Genomic DNA, 20713 nt, shown 5'->3' with positions numbered 1-20713 from the left:
CCCACATCTGTCATATTTAGTTCCAAGACACGATGAAGCCAAAGTTTAGATTATATTAGGTACGCATCGTGTTCACTTAATTTTGGTAATGACCCTCTGCTGTGTTACAAGCCAGTCCTGCTGGTGGCGCTGACGCACTCATGAACCGTTAATGAGGAAGACGACGAAGAATTACGTCACTTCCGTAAATAAGGCACCTGTAATGTCGAAGCTGTGTGCCGGGTGTTCTGCGCTAATGTCATCTCCTTCATTTATGTATCCTGAATGCATACGGTAAGCATTAATGAATAGCGACATTTACTTTATGTTGTTTTGTTAAATTTACGTTAGTAAATTATTCAAATGTTTTCCAGCATTTTCTGTATAACGTGAGGTGACGTTTGCTAACGGATGGCTTAGCTTTGTTTTTAGCTTCACGTGAAGTTAACCGAGTTAGGTTTATGGACGCAAGGAATTGTAAAACAAACCGACATATGTACTGATTTACCGCCCCCCCCCCCCCCCCCCCCCAAACATCTGCACAGATTAATAATAATAATGTGTCAGTATTTTAACCTGTTTCCGTGCAGATGTCTGAGTCCTCCTCCTCTGGTATAGGAAACCCTTGTGTGGGTGTGCGTGAAAGAAGTGATGCCTCGAGCAGTCCAGACAGGAGCGCGAGGCAGCGTGTGCTGAAGGAGGTAGGACTCACCAGCACCACCTTCATTGGTCCCTCCTTTCCTCAAAAAACAACCACAGTCCAGCCTGACATTGAAGAGTCACTGAGTGAGTTTTACAAAGAGCTTGAGAGGATCGATACACCGGATGACGCCAATGATAATCCAGAGAAACAAGATGCAGGCTTTGTTAGACCACCTGTACCAGAAACATCTGCTTGCAAAGATACTCAGGATGCAAGGGAAGAGAAAATTGGTAAATACACAGAAACAGATGGCTACCAGAAAAGCAGCAGACAGAAACAGCCATCTTGGCCACACTGGTATCAAAATGAGCCATACTACCCCAGAAGACCGAGGCCGGGCATGGACCTGAACTCTGGGGAAGCTGCTCCGCCTCCAAATCGACGGCATTATCCTCAACCACCGAGCAGACCACCAAACCCAAGGTTCGACAGACCGCCATTCCATCACCCACCACCTCCACATGCATTCCCACATTCACAAAGCCCGCCACCACACATGAATCACAACTGGAGCGGTCCGGGCATGACAGACCAGTATCAACCGGAGTCACATTTTCCAACATTTTCTAACTTCCCACCTCCGAATGTATGCAGTCACCGCTCTCAGGGCTTTTATGGGGATTCCCCACACCACTTTGACAGGGATGAAAGGGGCGGCAACCATGACGCATACTCAGATAATAGAAATGCTGAATGGTCGAGAGATAGAAAAGAAGAATGGTGTCAGTCGGGTGAAGATTATGACAGATGCCAAAGATATGATTCAGAAAGTGAAGTGTGGGAGCGTCACTGCCAACCCTGTGAGAACGATAATGCGTGGCATTCTTCTTTGGTGCTGATCTTGATGAGGGGATTACCAGGATCTGGGAAGTCAACTATGGCCAGGTATGGCTGTGTAATCTCCAGTCTCATAAACGAGTGCATTGTCACAGTGTCCAAGCCTTTTTAATTGTACATTTGTGTCCCGTCTTTGTCACAGAGAGCTGCTCTCCACTGGTCCCAGTGGGCTAATACTAAGCACAGATGACTACTTTGCTCACAGAGATGGTTACCGCTATGATCCAGGCCTTCTTGGAGCAGCACACGAATGGAACCAGAGCAGAGGTATCGTCTCCTTAAATTCTCGCACGGTTTAAATGGTTTGTAAAAGTTATTTCAGTGTCATGAAATAGTTCTCACGCGTCACTGTGAAGGCGTTTCTGTCAGACTTCAGTCAGACAGTCTTCACATTGAGGACATGATGAAAATAGGTTTTTTTGTAAACTAACGTTTGGATAATTACTGCGATCCTCACCCACAGAAACTAACGTTTTGTGTCCTTTTAGTTAATAAAATGCATTCATTATGAAAGCAACAAGTTCCCCGACTTTGATGTGATTTGATGAGATTTCTTCTTTCTTTCTTCCTTTTTTTAATTCCAACTTTATGTGTTCAATCCTCTTTCAGCAAAAGACGCTATGCATGATGGCCGATCTCCCATTATTATTGATAATACAAACATTCAAGTCTGGGAAATGAAGCCTTACGTCAAAATGGTGGGTATTGTGTTTTTCATGTAATTGAGCGTTTAGTCGTGGTGTTCCCCAACACCTTCATACCTCCTAATAATGAAAATTCCTGACTTTTCTAACAGGCCTTAGACAGAGGATACAAAGTGGACTTCTGTGAACCTGACACCAGCTGGAAGTTTGATCCTTATGAGCTGGAGAAGTATGAGTTCTGAATTATTATTATTATTATTATTATGATATTCACATGCTTACAGACAGTGAAAAACCTTTGGAAACTCACGTTACCTCACTGCACTGTTTACCCTGCAGGAGAAACAAGCACGGCGTTCCCCAGGAGAAGATCGCACAGATGATGGATCGTTTCTCTTTTCCCGTGTCCATAGACATCGTCATGAATTCACAAGAGCCGCTTCACGTGAACCAGAGGCGTCGACTGGAGCAGCCACAGATGATGAATAGAAAATATTAGTTTTTTTTTTACAGAGATTTAAAATAATTATTTGCCTTGAAGAACGACACTTTTGAAATGGTGTGAATATTTTTAACTGCTGTTTCTACATGATTTATAAGACATAATTTTGAACACTGAAAATTTGTATATCGAGAAGAATTTCTTATATAAATAAGTTTTTAACATTGAACTGTCATGTGTAACATCAACAGGAAATTATTTTTGCATTTTGTATTAAATGACTGATATTTCAGACGTTTTGCAGCTTGTGTGTTCTGCACAACATGCAACAACATGAAAAAAGCCAAAAGCTTGCCCTCGTCTGCCTCACGTTTGTTTCCTGAGCCTTTCCTTAAAGGACAGATCCCCTGCAGAGTCTTTGAGCTGTTCTGTTTATCTCATGTGAACACGTGTGCACATGTGGGGTGAAGTGAAACACATTCGTGCCGAGTTCAGTATTACACTGATCAACAGGAGGCAGTAACAGCCAAGATATGTGTCTGCAATGCATCGACCACAGCAGGGAGGAAGACTGCTGGCTAATAAACATGGATGTAAGCAATGCAGGTTTAAGAAAAATATGAAAAGCAAATGCAGTCATTGCATTTGCTACAAGTCAAGGAAACAGACAATGTGTTCTGCTGAGTAACACTGAATGTAAACGTCACTTTGTTTACAAGAAAACACCATTGGGCACCTTTAAATTATGGGCCAAAGGGTAAAGTGATGGCAAATATAGGAGTAATACAAATATTCATAGACTGTTCTGTCTTGGTAAATTACTGAGGGAAAATAATGATAGAGACCACAGTGAAAGCTCAGATACAGAGCAGAACAGCAGAGCGTGGAGAGGCTGTCTCACAGGAAATCACATTTGGTCTTTGTATTCCCTCTGGTTTTCATTAAAGCAGCACACAGAGGTGCTGTTTTGTCAGCTTCGTGATTTTTTTTTTTCCGGTCAGTGAAATCTTGTGGAGAGCCAGGAATTATTTTTCTGCAGACCTCAGGCTGTTTCTTCTCAAACACATTTGAACATAAAATTTGATCCAGTTAGTTTTTATTTTACATAACAAAGGTAGTTGGCTGAAAATCTTTTTTTTTGCTGGACTTGTTCTGTTGAGCTTCATGTGACTGATCTGGCTTAGCTTTCCTGCTCTCGCCTTCAAAAAAGGAGAAGAACACTGAAAACCCGGTGCACATAAAATTATAATTTTTTTTAACCAAGTACATATTTGCTGAAGAAATGCTCTTTGGAGGCTGGGGTTTTACTTCAGTAAGCAGCCACCTGCAGTCGATTTGGTGAAGTGAATTTAGTGAGTTATTGTGATTTTTAAGACTCCCCGTGGCCACATTACCTCATTCCACAGCAGTGTTTCAGACTACTGCTGCTCCCACCAGTGAAAGTGATGCTTCCTGTTGTTACACTGTTTTGTATTGTATGACATTTCCATTCATTTGTCCCCCTCCCGACTCAAACATCACCCAGCTCTCAGCTGCGCTCCCATCTTGACAGCCGTGCATTTTTCAGTCTGCCTTTGTCCAATTGGTTTTGAAAGTGTTACACTAACCCAGAAGCTGTGATTTGCTGAGGAGCGATTCCTCTGCCAGCCGTGGGTTTTCATTATGATGACAGTGAAAGTGCTTTTAATGTTTGGTAATCTTCAGTCAGTGTGAGCATGAATAAAAACAGTAAATTATTTGCTGCCTCTTGGAGTTTCAAGGTTGCCTGTTGACTACATTGTACTGTTGTCTGCAGCTTCCTGCCTTTTCTCTGGAGGTTTATTAACACGGCACTGGCCTTGGTCATTGATATGCAAGCCAGCGTTTAGCAGTTAAGTAAATAATATGAGTCACAGTCTTTTCTGCAGTGTATGTAAGATGTTCCAAGCTGGATAGTTCATTTAGGAAAATGTGTTAGAGCCTCAACAATGTTCAATCAAAAGGACCTGCATGATTTGGGATTACAGTAACCTAAACTGCAACATGAACAAGAAAGGAAATACAAAAGTGGAACAAAGAAAGAGGCATTTTCACTTTAGCAACAACAATAATAATAATAATAATAACCTGTTAATTTTCTCACTTTGGGCTCCACACTCAGAAATCTAAAATCATCATGATTCCTCATATTTAGTATCAAATTAGTCTTTCATAAAATGTCATGAGGGAATTCTGTGCAACTGATTAATTCATGTAAACGACTTGTTTAAAGGGTTTTAAAGCGCCTAATTGCAAAAGAATATCAATGGCACATTAAATTGAGATGTGAGCTTGATCAAAAAAAAGAAAAAAAACACACAAAAGAAGCTTGGCATCTATTTCATGGATGTTTCCAAATTAATTTTTAATCCAAGGAATAAAAAGCTGCTCAGATTTTGATCAACAAGACGTAGAAGTGATCCCACAGCCCTGACGTTCAGCAGATAAAAAGGCTAAGATGTTTGGCCGAGTCTCCCTGAGACAATGATGACCTTGTGGAAGCTTTCAGATGGGTTTACCTTCCATAATGTGGATGCCAATACCTCTCCTCTGTCCAGTTTTAGTTAGCAGTTTGAATTGTTGAACATTATCTTATTTCTAAAGCACCGCTGCTTCAACAATTGATGTATGATCTTCCTCTAATCATCCAGTCCCACTCTTCTTTGACAGTAACACTTTTTGGAGATGATGTGGTTTATATTTGATTCTGCATTAAACTGTGCCCTTCACAGACATTCAAGAGGCTTTGATGGTCCCAAATACTTATTGTAGAATTAAATAATCTCTTTGCAAATCAAATCAAGAACACCATCATATTCTCAGCAAGAAGCAACGTGTTAGCTACCTTCTGTAAAGTGAAAGCTTTGACCTTTGAAGCCCTGAAAAACCTTGGTAAAGGTGGGATCTGTACATCACGATCTGTGCGGCAGTGAACACTCTGACACGGTGAATTAAACTGCTCAAGGAAATAAACGTCTCACTTCCACAGAAAAGCTCGTAGTTAACACGGAGCTCCTGAAACAGATGGCCAGTTTTCATTCCTCACTCCTCACATAGGAAACCAGAGGGCTTTGCTTGTGATTTACAGTCTGTGGGTATAGTTACCGAGATTTGAGGCAAGCTTTCAGCCAGTGACCCCCTTCAAGTATTCTTAGAAATGATCTTCCAATTACAAGAAAAATGTAAATGTTCCTCCTGTCTTTACACAGTACATTGAGTTTTAGCTCCAGTTCCTCCAATATGCTTTTGTCTGATTAGGGTTTCAACTATGATTATGATGATTTAAACTGTACCTTCCTGTAATGTGGGTTAAGTTATATTTCTGCACTCCTTAAACACACTAAATTTGTACTGTTTTTTCAAGCTACAGCAAAGCTTTCCTATAAGCTCTCAACAGAGAATAGACATCAAACTGCTGTAAAAAGCTTAAATCAACAAAATGATATGTTTCTGCTATTGGCTCATACCTTCTTTCTCATGGCTTCTGTTTTTACTGCTTCAGTTTCCACAGACTCTCCAGTTTTTCAGATGTTCCTCAAACTGTGAGAATACTTCTGCCTCTGCAGAACATTTCCATCAGTATAAAAACACCAATCTCCTGGCCGGGGCTAGGAAGAGTCCTTGAAACGCAAACATTATGAAGGATGGAGCCTGACCACTATCTGAATTCATGATTGAACTGATTAAACAGAGCAATGGAACAGAAACTGGTGACAATGTGGAGGTGGGGGATTGCAAGGTTCCTGTTGTTTATCACCCTCTAAACTTCACCTTGAGGGAACATGTGTTTTCAACATCTCATCCTGTTCACTGGCCAGCGGTGTAACACTGTGTTTGTACAGCGTGCTTCCCAGGTGTGAAGGTGTGTAATTGTAATGTGAGGCAGACAGCAGCAGAAAAAGAGCATGTGTGCTTTGAAAGATGATGATGATGATGATGTGAGGGAGATGTCATCAGCACTTTGTGCTCCCTGAATGGCAATGATGAGCCACAATTAAGTCACTGCCATTAAAGCGTCCCCGAGACAGAAAGGGCAGATGAAATCAGAGCTGACACCCACATGCGAGGCAATCAGAGGACAACATGAACTAGGTACGACAGGCTAATGTGTGCTAATTAACACCCCACCAAGCGAAGCTTGATGTTGTAGAACTCAAAGCTCTCCTCGGTTTGTTCCATGTGACCTGTGTATGCAGTTGTAGCATCATTATGACCTTTCCTTTCATTCATATGTCTTTGCAAATGGCTGTTCAGGAGCAGAAACAGGAAACAGTGAAGGACTCTATTGCTCATTATATCCTTTATGACTGGTGCTAAAGAGGGGAAGTGGTTCCTGCATGGCTTTAAACAATGCATTAGGTTATTCTGTTTTTCATAAACATGGCTCATATCTGACATGAATATAATAAGGCTACTTGCCATCATGCAGGATGTTCTGTAAATTTATATCATATAGATTGTTGTCAGCCTCAAAAAGCACCTTATTAGATGATTTTATGCTCAGCTGTTTCCTCCTGGTGGAGCCCTTGGTTGCACACTGGAGTTTAATAAAGGTTAAAAGCCATTTAGCCTGAAAAGAGATGGAGTCTAAAATGCAGGCGTGTGAATAATGATTGTTTTTGTTTTTTCAACTAAAGGCATAAGCATTCGCCGTTTTTTAAATGTTCCCTGTAAAACTCCTCTTAAAAGGACCAAGGGTTGTTACACACTTCACGTTGTTTACTGTGGTTGTCACGTGAGGCCGACAGCCAATGACAATCGTGTTCTGCAACAGAACAGCGTGTCATCTTTTTTTTCTTTTCTTTCTTTCTTTTTTTTTTTTTTTTACACACCGGCGACCAATCAGCGGAGTCAAGTCATTCACAATAAAACAGGACACAAAGTCATTTATTCTTCAAAATAAGAGCATTGAATCAGTACGCCATACACCTACACATATGGAGTAAATGCTGGACATGTTTACAGTCAATAAAATTGCCTATTATATCTGCAAGGAAAGCGTGTCTTTTTAACAGAGAAACCACCTCATCCAGGAAACCACAGGACTTTGCTTGTGATTGATTGATTGATTGATTGATTGATTGATGATTGTTTTTTCCCCTATCCATGAATTATAACTCTCATGTTAAAGAGTTATAATAAAGTTTGCTTAAAATATTTGGGTTCGTACGGTCTTTTACGCTTTCGCCACTCAGGCTTTAATTTTGAAACATCTCACCGGAAGTCTCGCTGTATTCCCTGGCTACCTTGACAGGTGTAAGGCGCAACATGCTATTGGTGTGATACAGTCCCGCGGACAGGACGCTGCTGGCGGCCGCGGACACGGCAGGTGTTTCCCTCGGCTCACGAATCCGTCCTCGCGATGTCGTTGATAACGTGCCCGGTGCCGCTGCGTCGAGCGCGTGCCTCTGATCGGCATGCCAGGTCGATCATGTAGATCACTCGCATGTGCGGAGAGGGGAAGTTTACCTCCAGCGACCTGAGGCGGATAATTGCGCGGCGGTTCACACACTGTAGCCCCACGGTAAGTGGCTGTTGGTGGATCTCGTGCAGGAGAGGATGAGCAGTTAACGCGATCAGGGCTGTTATCGCACATGTGTGCACATTTTATTCTGGTTGCATAAGTGTATTAAATCTGACCTTGGGCATTTTTTTTTATTTACATTTGAATTAATCCTTGAAAGAAACTTTAATGGGACACAGAGTAGTTGCTCATATGCAGAGTAAGTCTGCACACTAATCTCCATTATCAAATTTGAATGTGTCTGTGCCTTGGAAAACGTAAAGCACATCCAATGTACATAAAAAAGAGTTGCATGTTAATTGTGCTCTATATCTATAGACCATGAATACATTATTTTAATCTATGTAAAACACATGCTACAGAATGTAGATTGCAGTGTGACAACAGTGCATGCATGCAGCAGTGAGGGGAGCCTAATTTGAGCACACCACCCCTCACCACATGTTGATGCTGACTCATTAACTGCTGGTTGACTGGATGGGGAAACCTGTTCTCTGTGGTTCCCTTTGTGTTCATCCAGCGGTTAGTGGCAGCCCTGTGTGTTCACCGCTAATGTCATTGAAGCACTGCTGAGGTCTAACCTGAGGGCTCGGTTGTCAGCAGGGTCCTCATAAAAGTCAGACAGTCAGATTCAGGATTGTACCTTTTTATAAAGTTTAAAGGTAAGACGCTCAGATTGTGAGCAATACATGTTGTTATAGAGCTTATTTGGAGATTAACCAGCTAAATTCAAGCACAAAGGTTATCATGTATGGATGATTTTGTCTTTATCCAGTGAATGTCCTACACCTCACACAAATCTGCATGCCAGACGTCGCCTCTGTCCGCTGATTTAATTTTAGTTCCAATTGTCAGTCAGAGGCAGTGCTCCCAGCCTCCCCAGCTGCCGGTTACATAATGTCAGCCGGGGACTGTTTAGTGAGCAGAGGGGGGAAACTCGGGCGAAATTGAGCCCAGAGAATACTGAAGGAGGCCAAATTACAATGTTACATAAGGGATGTTTTCCTTCCACTTGGCTGGGATGATGCAGATGATGGTGGTCCAGAAATAGGTCTGAGTGAAGGAAGACGGGATGCTGCACACACTGTGTTTACCAGCAGAGGAGTACACAGAGCAGCCTGGCGATGCACAGTGAGGGTACGGCTGTGACAATCAGTTTACAGAGGCCAATACTTGCATTTGATGTAGCACAGGTTGGCGTTTATTACTAATTTCCTGTGGTTAATGTTCACCAGACCATATTACATTCAAGGACATATCAGCCTAATGTCTTTTTAGAGAGGTGGAGAGGAAACGTCCGATAGCTTCCCTTCTGGTTTACCTCATCAGCAAAGTGCACTCTGTGGCGTGCATGGTTCATCGCATTGCTCTCTTTTAGATTCGTTATTGTGAATTTCATTACAGGCAGACGTACTTAAAGGTAGATGTGGATGTTGAGTGTCTCTAAAAAGTGGAGGGACAGTCTAACTGGTAAATTTCCAGATTCAGTGTGATCTAATAGAACACTAAAACCCTCATTTTCACTCTGTGGATGAAGTGGACTGTGATTAAATGCAATGCAGTGCAACCGGAGTTGAACTTTTCTCAAGCATCTGCAGCTAGATTTGACAAAAATTGTGTTATATTTACAGCAGCTGCATGAAAGCAGTGATACGTGATGGATGCTGGTGCGAGTCGGCACTGGCAGCTTTCATCCATCACTCGTGATTCAGAAGAGCAAATGATCCAATTATCACACAGCAGGAAAATCCCTGTCACTTTGCTCAAGATGGGGAGAAAAGTTGACGTGCTGCAGCTCTGGCCGCATCCCTGTCAGCGATTTCAGCGCAGATTGAATTGTGTGCTGATTTAATGGTGATTTGTTGCTTAACGTCACTTAGTTCTCTGCTGGTCTATGCAGTTGTTCGAAAGCATTATCACGTTTAAAACAGGATTTTCCTCACAGTTTTTTTTGCTCATGCTGTGCTGCAGGAAAGCATGTGATGAATGTCCCCCATCATAAGCTTTGCAAAAATCTGCATGGAAAATCTCCTCGGCCTCAACATGCGATGAGAATTGTGCCTGTGTGTGGGCTTGCATTGCATAAATTAATTCAACCACATGCTAATATGTCATGAAAGGTAAGCACAGAGGTCCAATGAGAACTGTGCTTATTGAGATCTCTCTTTGACTAAAATAACAATGTCATCCTGCATGATAATGCTGAAAAACTCTTTGTACATAAAGTGCTTGAGGGAGCCGCAGCAGCACTGCAGGAGCTGTGGGCCGCATCCTAATAAACAGAGCTGACTGCAGTGGGAGCTGTGAAAACCAGACATAACACAAACATCCCAATTACATAATCCCAAAATTTGCAGTCAGTTCTGAAATTCTGTAACGCACCTGTGAAAGTGAAACAGTGAAATCCTCACTGATGTGATCGACTGGAATTTGAGAAATTTTTCTGAGCAGATGCCAGGGATGGTTTTCAAAGCACATGACCTCACTTATCTCTATCAGTCTTTTCTAACAAATCATTGGAGTATAATTTCTTAGTAAGTCTCATTAAAAAAACAGTGAGAGGTCTGCAAGGAGCCACAATTATGTACCAACCTTTGACGCCTGCAGTAACAACCTTAACTGAAGCTGTAACACAGCTAAGTGATATTCAGTCATGCACTGCAGTCAGATGATGGGTAATAATGGGATCAGACCGTGTGTACATATTAGCCTTATAGTTCCAGGGATATTAAAAGTCCTCCTCAGAATCTATGAGGAGGACTTTTTCACAGGAGAAAGAGATTCGCAGAACATGAGCTCAGGCTGAAATCTTGACACTCAATCAGATTTTATAACACAGTGTGGAAAACCCAGCAGCCGCCTGGCGTCTGCCTGCAGAGAGCATAAATGGCTTTTGCAAAGCAACTTTCACTCAAACGCGATTAATGCCGTTTGTTTTGCATCTTGTTGCAACAATAATGATTTGTGTGCTGACCTTTTGCCTTTTTGTGTTACTGAAAAAAAACCCACCATTTGACACGGCTGCTGTGGAAAAGGACCTGCTGAGCGCTGAGTGAGCAGGCGACTGCTTCCCCGCCGTTACCTCCTCAGTTCATTTTTGTTCCCGGCTCTGGTTTTTTCACAGTTACAGACGATTGATGACAAATTAAAGCTGATGACTTTAAGTGCCTAACATCACTCTGTCCTTCTGGAGGACTGCGGGGTGGCGGCAGGCTCATGAGCACAGCTGGTTCTTCAAGTACAAAGCAGGGAGGGTTTGGTGTTAAATTACCACGCTGCCTGACAGATGTTAGAGTGTGTCTGCTGATTAAGGCTCCCAGCTGACCTTGTTGGACCTTAACAAGCATGTAGAGAGGAACACCACCGCGCTGTTCCCTTCAGGTGTCCACGTTGCTATTTTTTATTCTCCTACTCCAAAAGGGTAAGTGTTTGATCCATTTATCATTTGTTTGTCCCTGCAGACATGATACTGTGAGGCCGCTGCACGAGGCAGCCTGGACGGACATGATGGAGGAGGCTGCCAGTCAGCTCGAGAGAGACCACGTGCACAGCGTCTATGACAAGATTGCTCCATATTTCAACGACAGCCGCTACAAAGCCTGGCCGAAGGTACGACAGTTCCTGCTGGACCTGCAGCCGGGGAGCATCGTCGCTGACATTGGTGGGCGTCACCTCCAGCAACACTTGACATTTGATCATTAACACGCTGTTTTGTTTTGTTTTTTTTTGGAAATGCAATAAGCTATTTTAAATGTTTTTCAATGTAATCAGACTTTTTATCTTTCCTAATCAGTCACTAGTGTTGTAGTTGACTTTCTTGACCTTGGCAGGTTGTGGCAATGGCAAGTATCTCCACATCAACAAGGAGGTGTTCAAGCTGGGGTGCGATGTTTGTCGCCCCCTGGTGGACTTCGCCTGGAGCCAAGGACACGAGGTCCAGATGTGCGACGGCTTGCATTTGCCTTACAGAGACGGCTGCTTCGACGCTGTGCTCTCCATTGCAGGTAACGGACAAGCGCACACAGATAAAGGCGGTTTGGATGCTGCTGATTCCTCCCACTCAGTAACAAATCGCTCCCTTCATATGCATGAAGCTCAAGCGCTGCAGCTGCCGTTTGCCTCAGATTAAATGAACTCATAACAATGACAAACATCAGTTTGCCACAGGCTTGTGTTGCCTAGCCAACAGTGTGAAATAATTCATTTGTCTCCTCCAACAAAAGAGTGTAATTAGGACCAAAGACGACAGCAGCCACCCACACTATTAATTACTGTTGTGCACCATACGCAGGGTCCAGTACATAATGTGTTTTGTTGACTGCAAGCTCTGAATGTGACACATCTTAATGAAATAAATGCCCACTCATCATCCTACTTAGTTCTGACAAATTATTGTTTTTGTCACAGTCATCCATCATTTGTCCACCAAAGAGCGTCGTATTCGAGCAATAAAGGAGATGGCTCGCACGCTGCGAGTGGGCGGGCGCATCATGATCTACGTTTGGGCCATGGAGCAGAAACGGCGTAAGTTTGAGAAACAGGACATCTTCGTTCCCTGGAACCCCAACCTTCATTCGCCCTCCGGCTTCAACAGGGAGCACGCCAAACCCAGACAGAGGGTCACAGCTCAGAGCGTCAGCGAAGCCATAGACAACAGTGACAAGCACAGGAAGGTTCGAAGCACATCCTCCGTGGCAGACGAAGAGGATCTGACCTGCACCACGCCACAGCAGAGGACCCAGAGACTGTGGTTCTTCTCCAGGTCTCTGGATTCCGTGTTCGACTTTGGAAGCTTAGCCATCTCCCGGTCGTCCTCCAGAGACTTGAGCACTTTATCTTCACCCACAGGGGAGAATGAGGGGAACAAGGCCAGCCAGCGTGGGAGAGGACGGGGCCTCATCAAGCAGGTCTCCAGCTTCTTCTCCCCGCCGTCTGTGATCGGATCAGAGGAAGACGTCTTTGACTCGGTCACAGACCTGCACAAGGGACAAAATGATCCTGGAGGCAACACCACCACCACCACCGACAACAACGTCAAAGAAAACCAGAGCGTCTCAGTATCGTTAGCCCAGGAGTGTGGCTCTCTGGCCCTGCCGGATCTGGTCCCTTTCCAGAAGGAGCACCTGAAGCAGTCCGGAGATGAGAGTGAAGGAGGGCCGCAGGGAGAGGAGCAGCAGGAAAGCACAAGGAGTCGTCAGGGGAGCGAGGGCCAGGTGGAGGGCTCCTGCCTGAGGTACTATCACGTCTTCAGGGAGGGAGAACTGGCAGAGCTGATAGAGAACCATGTTGAAGAGCTTCATGTCAAACACACTTACTTTGATCACGCCAACTGGTGTGTGGTGGCAGAGAAAGTTCAGCTGTGGAAGATCTGATTTTTAACTCGTTTGTTCTCATTTCGCATCAACTCTGCCTCAAATTTTAGCACTGATGATTATTACACTCTTGTAAGTGAAAAGTGTAGAAACATAGAGATTTAGCCACTGCTGAAGATACACTAAACTACTCAGCTGCTGCAGCCTGGACCTGCCCACACGGAGCATTAAATATTATTTCAGTCGGTGTCACTGTATTGGTTTGCAGCAGCAGGGGAGGATGCACAGAGGATGACGGTCAACAGTGGCTATCACTTTAGATTATACCATGTTTTTAAAGTATTTATTCTAGTTCAAAACACGAAACCAACAAGTAGTATCCAGACATCCAGCGTGTGTTCTTTTAGTGGCCGTCTGTTTTATTATCAAACCTCGGCGAGCTGCAGCGCTGCTAATGATTTGAACTCTTTTAAAAGAGCATTTCTGCAAAGGCCACGTGAAGAAATGCACTGTTTCTCTCTTTGGACTTTTAATATTAACCAAAGAGGAATCTGTGAGACTGCGTTATACTCTTCCATCTGCTCTTAAATGTTTTAATGCACTGACCACAGTGGAAAGTTCTTTCTTCTTTGTGTCTGCTTGTTTTACAATTGCACGTTCTTTAGCTCTTGGAGCGAGTGTCTGTATCTGGACCCGCTCACGCCATCCGTCGTAACACTACCATAAAAACAGCTCTGAGTTGTGCAGAATTATCTTCCAAAGCATTTGTGAACATGTTGCCAGTGTGTGTATGTGTGTGTGTGTGTGTGTGTGTGTGTGTGTGTGTGTGTGTGTGTGTGTGTGTGTGCGTGCTTGCTTGATGTTTTTAGTGGTTGTTTACTGTCTCATGTTGACGTCACAAGCTGAACTACACCGCTGGTACGTCTCAGCAGATCAGCTGCCTCATAAACTGTGAATAAACATTGCACTGTACCATAAGTATGTCGCTGCTTGAAGTCAGTGAATGACATAAAAATAGGTGAAACTTGAAACGTGCTGGTTGTCTGTACCCATTGTGCCACGGACGGCACACATCCTGATCAGTGCAGTTCGTGCGTGGACCAACTGTGTTTGTTCTTAAGTGACATGGTACCTTGATGTCTTACGTGACCTGATGTAAATATGTCTGAATTTGTTTTTCCTTATTAAATATTTTTGTTCATGATGTGTTGTGGTGTTGCATTCACTGTCATGGATGACACGTGGGATTATTTGGCAGATCTTCAGTCAGTGACGTCGACAAGTTGTATTGTCCAATAACAGAATATTTAATAATTACACAAACAACTGTAACTATAGTAGAAGTGATACAGTATCTTGATGAGGTAAACATACTGTATGACAGAGTGAATAAAATATCCTGAGTGGAGCTCATTTTATACATCGGTTGGATGATTATATTCACATACAGCTTGTTGTTAGCTGCAAATCTCCAGTCCAATATACAAAAAAATGTTCACAGTTCAGAAAGGAGTTATGATTATGTAATCTGTCCAGCAGATTACATAATCATAACTCCTGTTTCTGCACTGATTTATTGAGCATTACCAGATTTATTAGCTCCTGAAGATGAAGTTAGGGTCCTCTTGTTTTACGGCATTAAGGTTTCACACTCCACACTCCCTCCAAACCTGAAACATGAAGGACATGAATTCAATATCTACTCGTTTTCGCTGTTGAAGTAAATGCTTATGGATTGAAAAGGCTCATCCAACAACATGTATGACTCCTGTACCTGCGTGGCCGCTCTGTGGACGATGGAGTGTCTGAGGGCCAGTTTGTCGATGTCTCTCGAGTACCCTCCTCCGATAACAGCAGCGACGGGAACACCTCGGCTCACCACGGTCTTCATCACGTACAGATCTCTCTGGTACAGCCCTGGGAGACGCTCACAGTCATTAGTAAACGGTCTCAGGGGAGATACTTGTGTGTCAGAGTCATCACTCACCTTGGTCAGTCAGACGGAGCCTCCCGAGTTCGTCCTCCCAATGAGGGTCGACACCCGCGTCATACAGAACCAGGTCTGGGCGAAAAGTCTCCAGCAGCCAGGGGAGGTGGGCCTCCACTGTGGATCATCAGGCATGTTGTTCAGTTCATGGAAACATTCGACTGACTGCAACAGTTTTACATTGTGATTTTCACTGAGCTTTAGCTTCTTCTGAAACCAGCAAAAAGAAAACTAAATCAGATTGAGACCTAGTGACTGCAACACATAGTCCAGTCATTGTCATGGTCTGCGTTAACGTGCCTGTGGACAGGTAGGCCTTGTCTTCCAGCCCGTCCTCCACGCTGACATCCAGGTCACTCTGTTGTTTCCTGAGAGGGAAGTTTTTCCCACAGTGCACCGAGAACGTGAACACACGCGGCTCCTCTTTAAAAATGAAAGCGGTGCCGTCACCCTGTTGAACACAAACAATGGAAGTTTCCCTAATGACATTCACATGCTGCATTTATGACACACCGACAACCCACAACTTTAAAAGCAGCTGACGCCACCTGATGCACGTCTAGATCCACGACCAGAACCTTCCTTTTGGGCGAGGAGATCAGGTGTTTGGCTGCAACGGCCAAGTCATTGAGGAGACAAAAGCCTGAGCCGTAGCTTGGGAAAGCGTGATGGGTTCCTCCCGCCGTGCTGCAGGCCATACCCCTCTGCAGAGCCACTTCAGCAGCCAGCAGCGTCCCACCTGTCAACCAGAGAGAGGGCGAGCAGACAATGTGGTGTTACCTTTCCACGCCATTCAGCTGTTAAATCAGGACAGGCTTCAGACGTCCTTCTCACCTGTTTCGTATCGGCAGCGCCTCACTATGCCTTCACTCCAGGGGAAACCTGTCCTCTTTTGTTCCTGCTCATTTACTTTCCCGTTTATGAAGTTGTTCAGGTATTCCTCCGTGTGCACGCAGCTGAGCAACTGTTTAGAGGCAATTTCAGGGACCCACACCTACTGCGAAGAAGGGAATTCACATTATCAGTAAAATATGAGAAAAGGGATTCCAGTAGCGCCGTCATAATAATATTAGTCCTAATCAGTGATCAATAGTTTTTTCTTATTGATTTATTGCTATTGCAATTAAATGACACTACTCATGGTAGCATCTTTAAATGTTTTGATACACATAACTAAATTTTGTCAGTTTTGATGAAAGCAGTGTATTTTTGCAACCGAAAACATGAATGAGTCGCTCACCTGCTTCTCTGTGATGACCTGGTCCTTGATTAAACAGTGGAGAACCCGGGGGAACTTCCCCATTGGGAACCTGTGATTGGCTGGGAGCTCGCACACATACCGGCTGTGATGAACTATCGGAAGTCCGCTGGCTTCATGTCTCACCTGCGAGGTGAAAAGGGTTCACCGTGAGGTCAGTGGTAATCAATGATCAATGCACGAGTTTGTCCTGTTCAGTAAAATCCACTTCATGAAAAGTTCTCACCTGTTCAGCATGGAAACACCTGCAGGAGGTGAAAGCTGCCGCGAGCAGCCGTCCGTCTTTAACGCGCGGTCTTTTGGAGAGGATTTGTTTAATGCAGGTCATTTCTCTGACTGGTTTGAAGGCTAAATGCCTCGTTTGGAAGAGCGTTGAGCTGTGGGATGTTATGAAACGGCTTCACAAGCATGCTGAAGGTGTCCTGCCTGTTGACGGATGTGCGGCTGAGCTTGTCCTCTCTCACACTGCCACCTGCTGCCATGGAGTGAGAATAACAGTGTGTGAGGGTTACACGGCTCAGTACCACCACCTAGTGGTTTGGAGCGAGTACTGCAGATATGCAGCGTGACGATGACGGTCAAAAAGCTTCATCAGTTGTGCTTTCATCTCCCTATAAATGCATCAGATGTCTCCTTGAGTATTTTTACTCAAGTGGAATTGTTTCAGCCAATATTGTACTTTTTACTCCACTACACATATCTGACATTAAGTGACTTTGCAGATTCAGATTATTAATGCAAAACATAAATCGACTCATAAATTATGAAGACCATGAAGTGGTTGAAATTATCTTTACCACTTGCAGCATGAAAATGATGAACGCAGTAATGCAGCAGTAATTATAATCTAGTAATATCATAGTCTATTTATTATTCTGGGCTGTTCTGCATAATAACTTTAACTTAATTTCTACACTGTTGTACTTTTACTTAAGTAAAAGATCTGAGTGCTTTTTCCACCACAACTTAATATAGGCAAACAACGTATGCAATCAAATGAATCTATGAATACATAGAAATTATAAAACCTTTATATCAACCTATTCTATATAATACCACTATATGTATGTAAAGTACTCTGCACCGACTAGATGCTCAACAATGAATTGGAGTCTAATTTAATATTTTAATTTTTATATTCTTCAGAATATAGTTGATATTTTTGAGCGGGCAAAACATTGAATTGTGATCCTTTGATGACATTAACAGAAAAAAAAAATGGTGGTCAGTTTGACTTGGAGTCCATCCTATCCTATCATATGATATCTGAAGACAGATTTTCTGCATTCAAACTGATTTTTCTCTCGGAGAGAACAAAAGTCGACATGAGTGGAGACCTCATGCAAATGAGCTGAATTTATGATTCATGAGGCTCTTTTCATTCGGCACTGTTTCAGGTCTTTTACCGTTGATTCATCAGATGATCAAAGCTCCTTTTAAATGGAAAGTTTTTGACTCTCAACCTGTGACGAATGGCTCATCCTTTCTGGTGTATTTTCATAGAGCTTTGACAGTAGTTGTTTTTCTCCGCTTTTGCCAGATTTGCTCTTTGATGTTTGTCTGTGGCCATTTTTACTCTCTCGTCCTTTGTCCTCTCTGCAGCCCTCACAGTCAGCCACCCTCCTGTCAAGCCAAAGCACACTGTGGCAAAGGTGGTTAATCACAGTGGCAGAGGATAATTTATGGTGTCACACTGAAATCGTGTCAGACTCGGAGCCTGAAAGGTTTGCTGTCTTCACTCCCATGTGTTACAGTTTAAAGTGACAGAGGACTCTCTGGGAGGGTAAGTCATGTGGTGCAAATAATTGAATAATGCATTTTACAATGTCCACTATTTTTAATGTTTGCATTTTCACACGCTGGTGCTTTTTGTAGATGAAAAATATGTTTCTTTGGCTTGAAAACACCATAATTTCCTTATCACTATACTAAAATGGCCTTTGATTTGCTGCTTTTGTGTCTGGTTTTGCTTCTGCATCTGTCTCTGTTTTACATTGCTAGCAGGCTGCTCAAGGCACTGTCTGGCATACTGTCGGCTGTGGGCTTCTCCCATGAGACTGTGTGTGTGTGTGTGTGTGTGTGTGTGTGTGTGTGTGTGTGTGTGTGTGTGTGCCTGCATGAAGAGCCTGGTGGATGGGGATTAGTACAGCCCCCACTGGGAGGGACTAGTGTACTCTCGCCAGATAAGAAAAAAGACAGAGCCTTGGCCCCAGGTGCAGAGGAGAGATCTCCTCATAATAGAGAGAGGAGATTAGAGAGGTAAAATCAATTACTGAGTTCAGCCTTGTTAACAGGCGTTTCAAATTGGGAGAAAGGAAGGAGGAGAAGGGACTCTCTTTCCAAAGACTTTGCAATATCCTGAGAGAAAGACTGTCTGCTTTGTGCAGCAGATAAAGGTTATATTAATTCATTAACATATAGATTTTCTGCTCTGCCCCAGCGGAGGTGTTTCTCTTAATTTCAATCTAGCCTTTTTAAACGACCACGCCGCTCATTTCCTTCAAATCATGTTGAATTTATGTGACAGGTAATCATTTTGCAAGCCATGATTCTGTTTTATAGAAATGTACATTTTCTGCTCTTGCAGGCATCCGCTGGTTTCCATTACCTTCCACACAGTGTGGAAATCTATCAGCAGGCTCTTGAAGCATGTCTGAGTTGTATAATCTGTCACAAAGGACGTCAAATCCACATTCTTCATTGTCAAATTTCCATTGTTGTTGGGAGGTACAATATATGGTGCAACTAACAGTTGTTCGATTTTTCTAGGTGAATCTATGTTTTTACTAAACTGATCGATTTCATCTATGAACTGTAAAATAGTTATCACCATCTATCTGCAGAAAACCAGAAAATATTCACACATCGAAATTTTCATCGAGTTATTTTCCAATGACTGGCTGATAAATTAATCAGCTCATTGTTTCAGCTCTGCTGCAGGCCCTTCTAATCAGTCCACATGTAAACTAACCATGCAGTGATGCATAACTTGATGAAAAGTGATGCAGACGTGATGGAAATAATACAACCCCCCCCCCCCAAAAAAAAACAAAAAAAACAAAACAAATGCATTTGAAAATGGTCAACAAAATGTAAAGTATACATGATTTGTAGTAAGAGTTCAAACCTGCAAACACGCCGGCATGCTTCTTTAATATGTTGCGCTGCTCGCTCACAGCTGAGCAGCAGGCTGCTTCAGGGCAGCTGTTTTCAGGCCTGCAGCTCTGCCTCTCATTCCTGGCAGAGACAGAAGAAGCTGACAACTGCACAGCCTTCATCTCATTTTGTCTTCTCTCATCGGCCAAAAAAATAGCAGGCCAACTTCAGTCTGCATCCAGTTTTTCTTACTCCCCGCACTCTGTTGTCATAAATTGCAGCCATATTATTTCAGGGATCACCAAGTTGTTTCCTTGCTGTGAAAAGAGTGCTTAAGTTTATTCAACCAAAGAAGCCACACAGACTTGGCTGAGAGCACTTGGACTATGCATATTGTCTTGTTCACACATGGATGGGATCAATGATTTGCTGCACGCAATGTGTGTTTAACCAAACGAATAACCCCATCATTTCTGAATAGCCCTGTCATCTTGGCATGTATTTTCACGTTCCTGGAGGCAGACGTGTTTGTTGTCCGACCCCAGCAGGGGAGTGGGCGGTGTGATGTTTGCATCAGATACTGGATCCAAACATACCTGTCAATTACACAACATCACAATCACAACCCCCCGTCTTTCACCTCCACCTCGACAACTCAGAGCGGAAGGAATTCGCTGGTTGATTGCGAGTGCTGGCAGAGCGTGTTGCAGCAGGTGTGGACAGGGGTTGTTGTTGGAGTGAATTAATTTGTAGCTGCTCCCTTTGTGTGATGGTGACGGCCCGCCGCCTCATCCCTCCAAGGCAATCCCCCCGGTCACATGAAAGGCAGAGCTGATTCACCTCTCATGCATCCCTGTCCGCCTATAATCACATGCATGCTGTGAAATCACTGTGCAGCGGTTGAATTTGCCAT

At 43.4% G+C, this 20713-nt stretch overlaps 3 protein-coding genes across 3 annotated transcripts; 2 read left to right on the top strand and 1 right to left on the bottom strand.

Moving 5' to 3' along the window:
• The first annotated feature begins 178 nt into the window (after positions 1-178).
• On the top strand, positions 179-2957 carry n4bp2l2 (NEDD4 binding protein 2-like 2). Its single transcript, XM_076735716.1, has 6 exons — positions 179-273; positions 570-1567; positions 1662-1786; positions 2129-2217; positions 2316-2392; positions 2503-2957. The coding sequence occupies exons 1-6, from the start codon at positions 265-267 to the stop codon at positions 2660-2662; spliced, it is 1458 nt and encodes a 485-aa protein (XP_076591831.1). The 5' UTR covers positions 179-264; the 3' UTR covers positions 2663-2957.
• Positions 2958-7872: 4915 nt separating this feature from the next.
• trmt9b (tRNA methyltransferase 9B) lies at positions 7873-14663 on the top strand. Its single transcript, XM_076735679.1, has 4 exons — positions 7873-8147; positions 11609-11808; positions 11978-12151; positions 12555-14663. Exons 2-4 carry the CDS (start codon positions 11652-11654, stop codon positions 13517-13519), a joined length of 1296 nt encoding a protein of 431 aa, XP_076591794.1. The 5' UTR covers positions 7873-8147; positions 11609-11651; the 3' UTR covers positions 13520-14663.
• Positions 14664-14749: 86 nt separating this feature from the next.
• Positions 14750-17168, bottom strand: hdac12 (histone deacetylase 12). Its single transcript, XM_076735680.1, has 8 exons — positions 16931-17168; positions 16687-16830; positions 16281-16440; positions 15995-16185; positions 15747-15897; positions 15447-15563; positions 15234-15376; positions 14750-15129 (listed from the first exon to the last, which is right to left on the bottom strand). Exons 1-8 carry the CDS (start codon positions 17030-17032, stop codon positions 15106-15108), a joined length of 1032 nt encoding a protein of 343 aa, XP_076591795.1. The 5' UTR covers positions 17033-17168; the 3' UTR covers positions 14750-15105.
• Positions 17169-20713: the final 3545 nt, after the last annotated feature.

The sequence above is a fragment of the Chaetodon auriga genome, chromosome 7 (genome assembly GCF_051107435.1).
Source record: "Chaetodon auriga isolate fChaAug3 chromosome 7, fChaAug3.hap1, whole genome shotgun sequence".
In the NCBI taxonomy this organism is placed as follows: domain Eukaryota; kingdom Metazoa; phylum Chordata; class Actinopteri; order Chaetodontiformes; family Chaetodontidae; genus Chaetodon; species Chaetodon auriga.
The sequence above is the reverse complement of the archived record's forward strand: the minus strand, read 5'-3'. Positions and strand labels throughout refer to the sequence as shown.

Coding starts and splice junctions, on each gene's coding strand:
- hdac12 (XM_076735680.1), bottom strand. CDS start 17,032: ATGACCTGCATTAAACAAATCCTCTCCAAAAGACCGCGCGTTAAAGAC. Junction 16,831..16,930: donor GGTGTTTCCATGCTGAACAG/GTGAGAACTTTT, acceptor TTCACCTCGCAG/GTGAGACATGAAGCCAGCGG. Junction 15,130..15,233: donor TCCACAGAGCGGCCACGCAG/GTACAGGAGTCA, acceptor TTCATGTTTCAG/GTTTGGAGGGAGTGTGGAGT.
- trmt9b (XM_076735679.1), top strand. CDS start 11,652: ATGATGGAGGAGGCTGCCAGTCAGCTCGAGAGAGACCACGTGCACAGC. Junction 11,809..11,977: donor GAGCATCGTCGCTGACATTG/GTGGGCGTCACC, acceptor TGACCTTGGCAG/GTTGTGGCAATGGCAAGTAT. Junction 12,152..12,554: donor CGCTGTGCTCTCCATTGCAG/GTAACGGACAAG, acceptor TTTTTGTCACAG/TCATCCATCATTTGTCCACC.
- n4bp2l2 (XM_076735716.1), top strand. Junction 1,787..2,128: donor CGAATGGAACCAGAGCAGAG/GTATCGTCTCCT, acceptor ATCCTCTTTCAG/CAAAAGACGCTATGCATGAT. Junction 2,218..2,315: donor TGAAGCCTTACGTCAAAATG/GTGGGTATTGTG, acceptor CTTTTCTAACAG/GCCTTAGACAGAGGATACAA.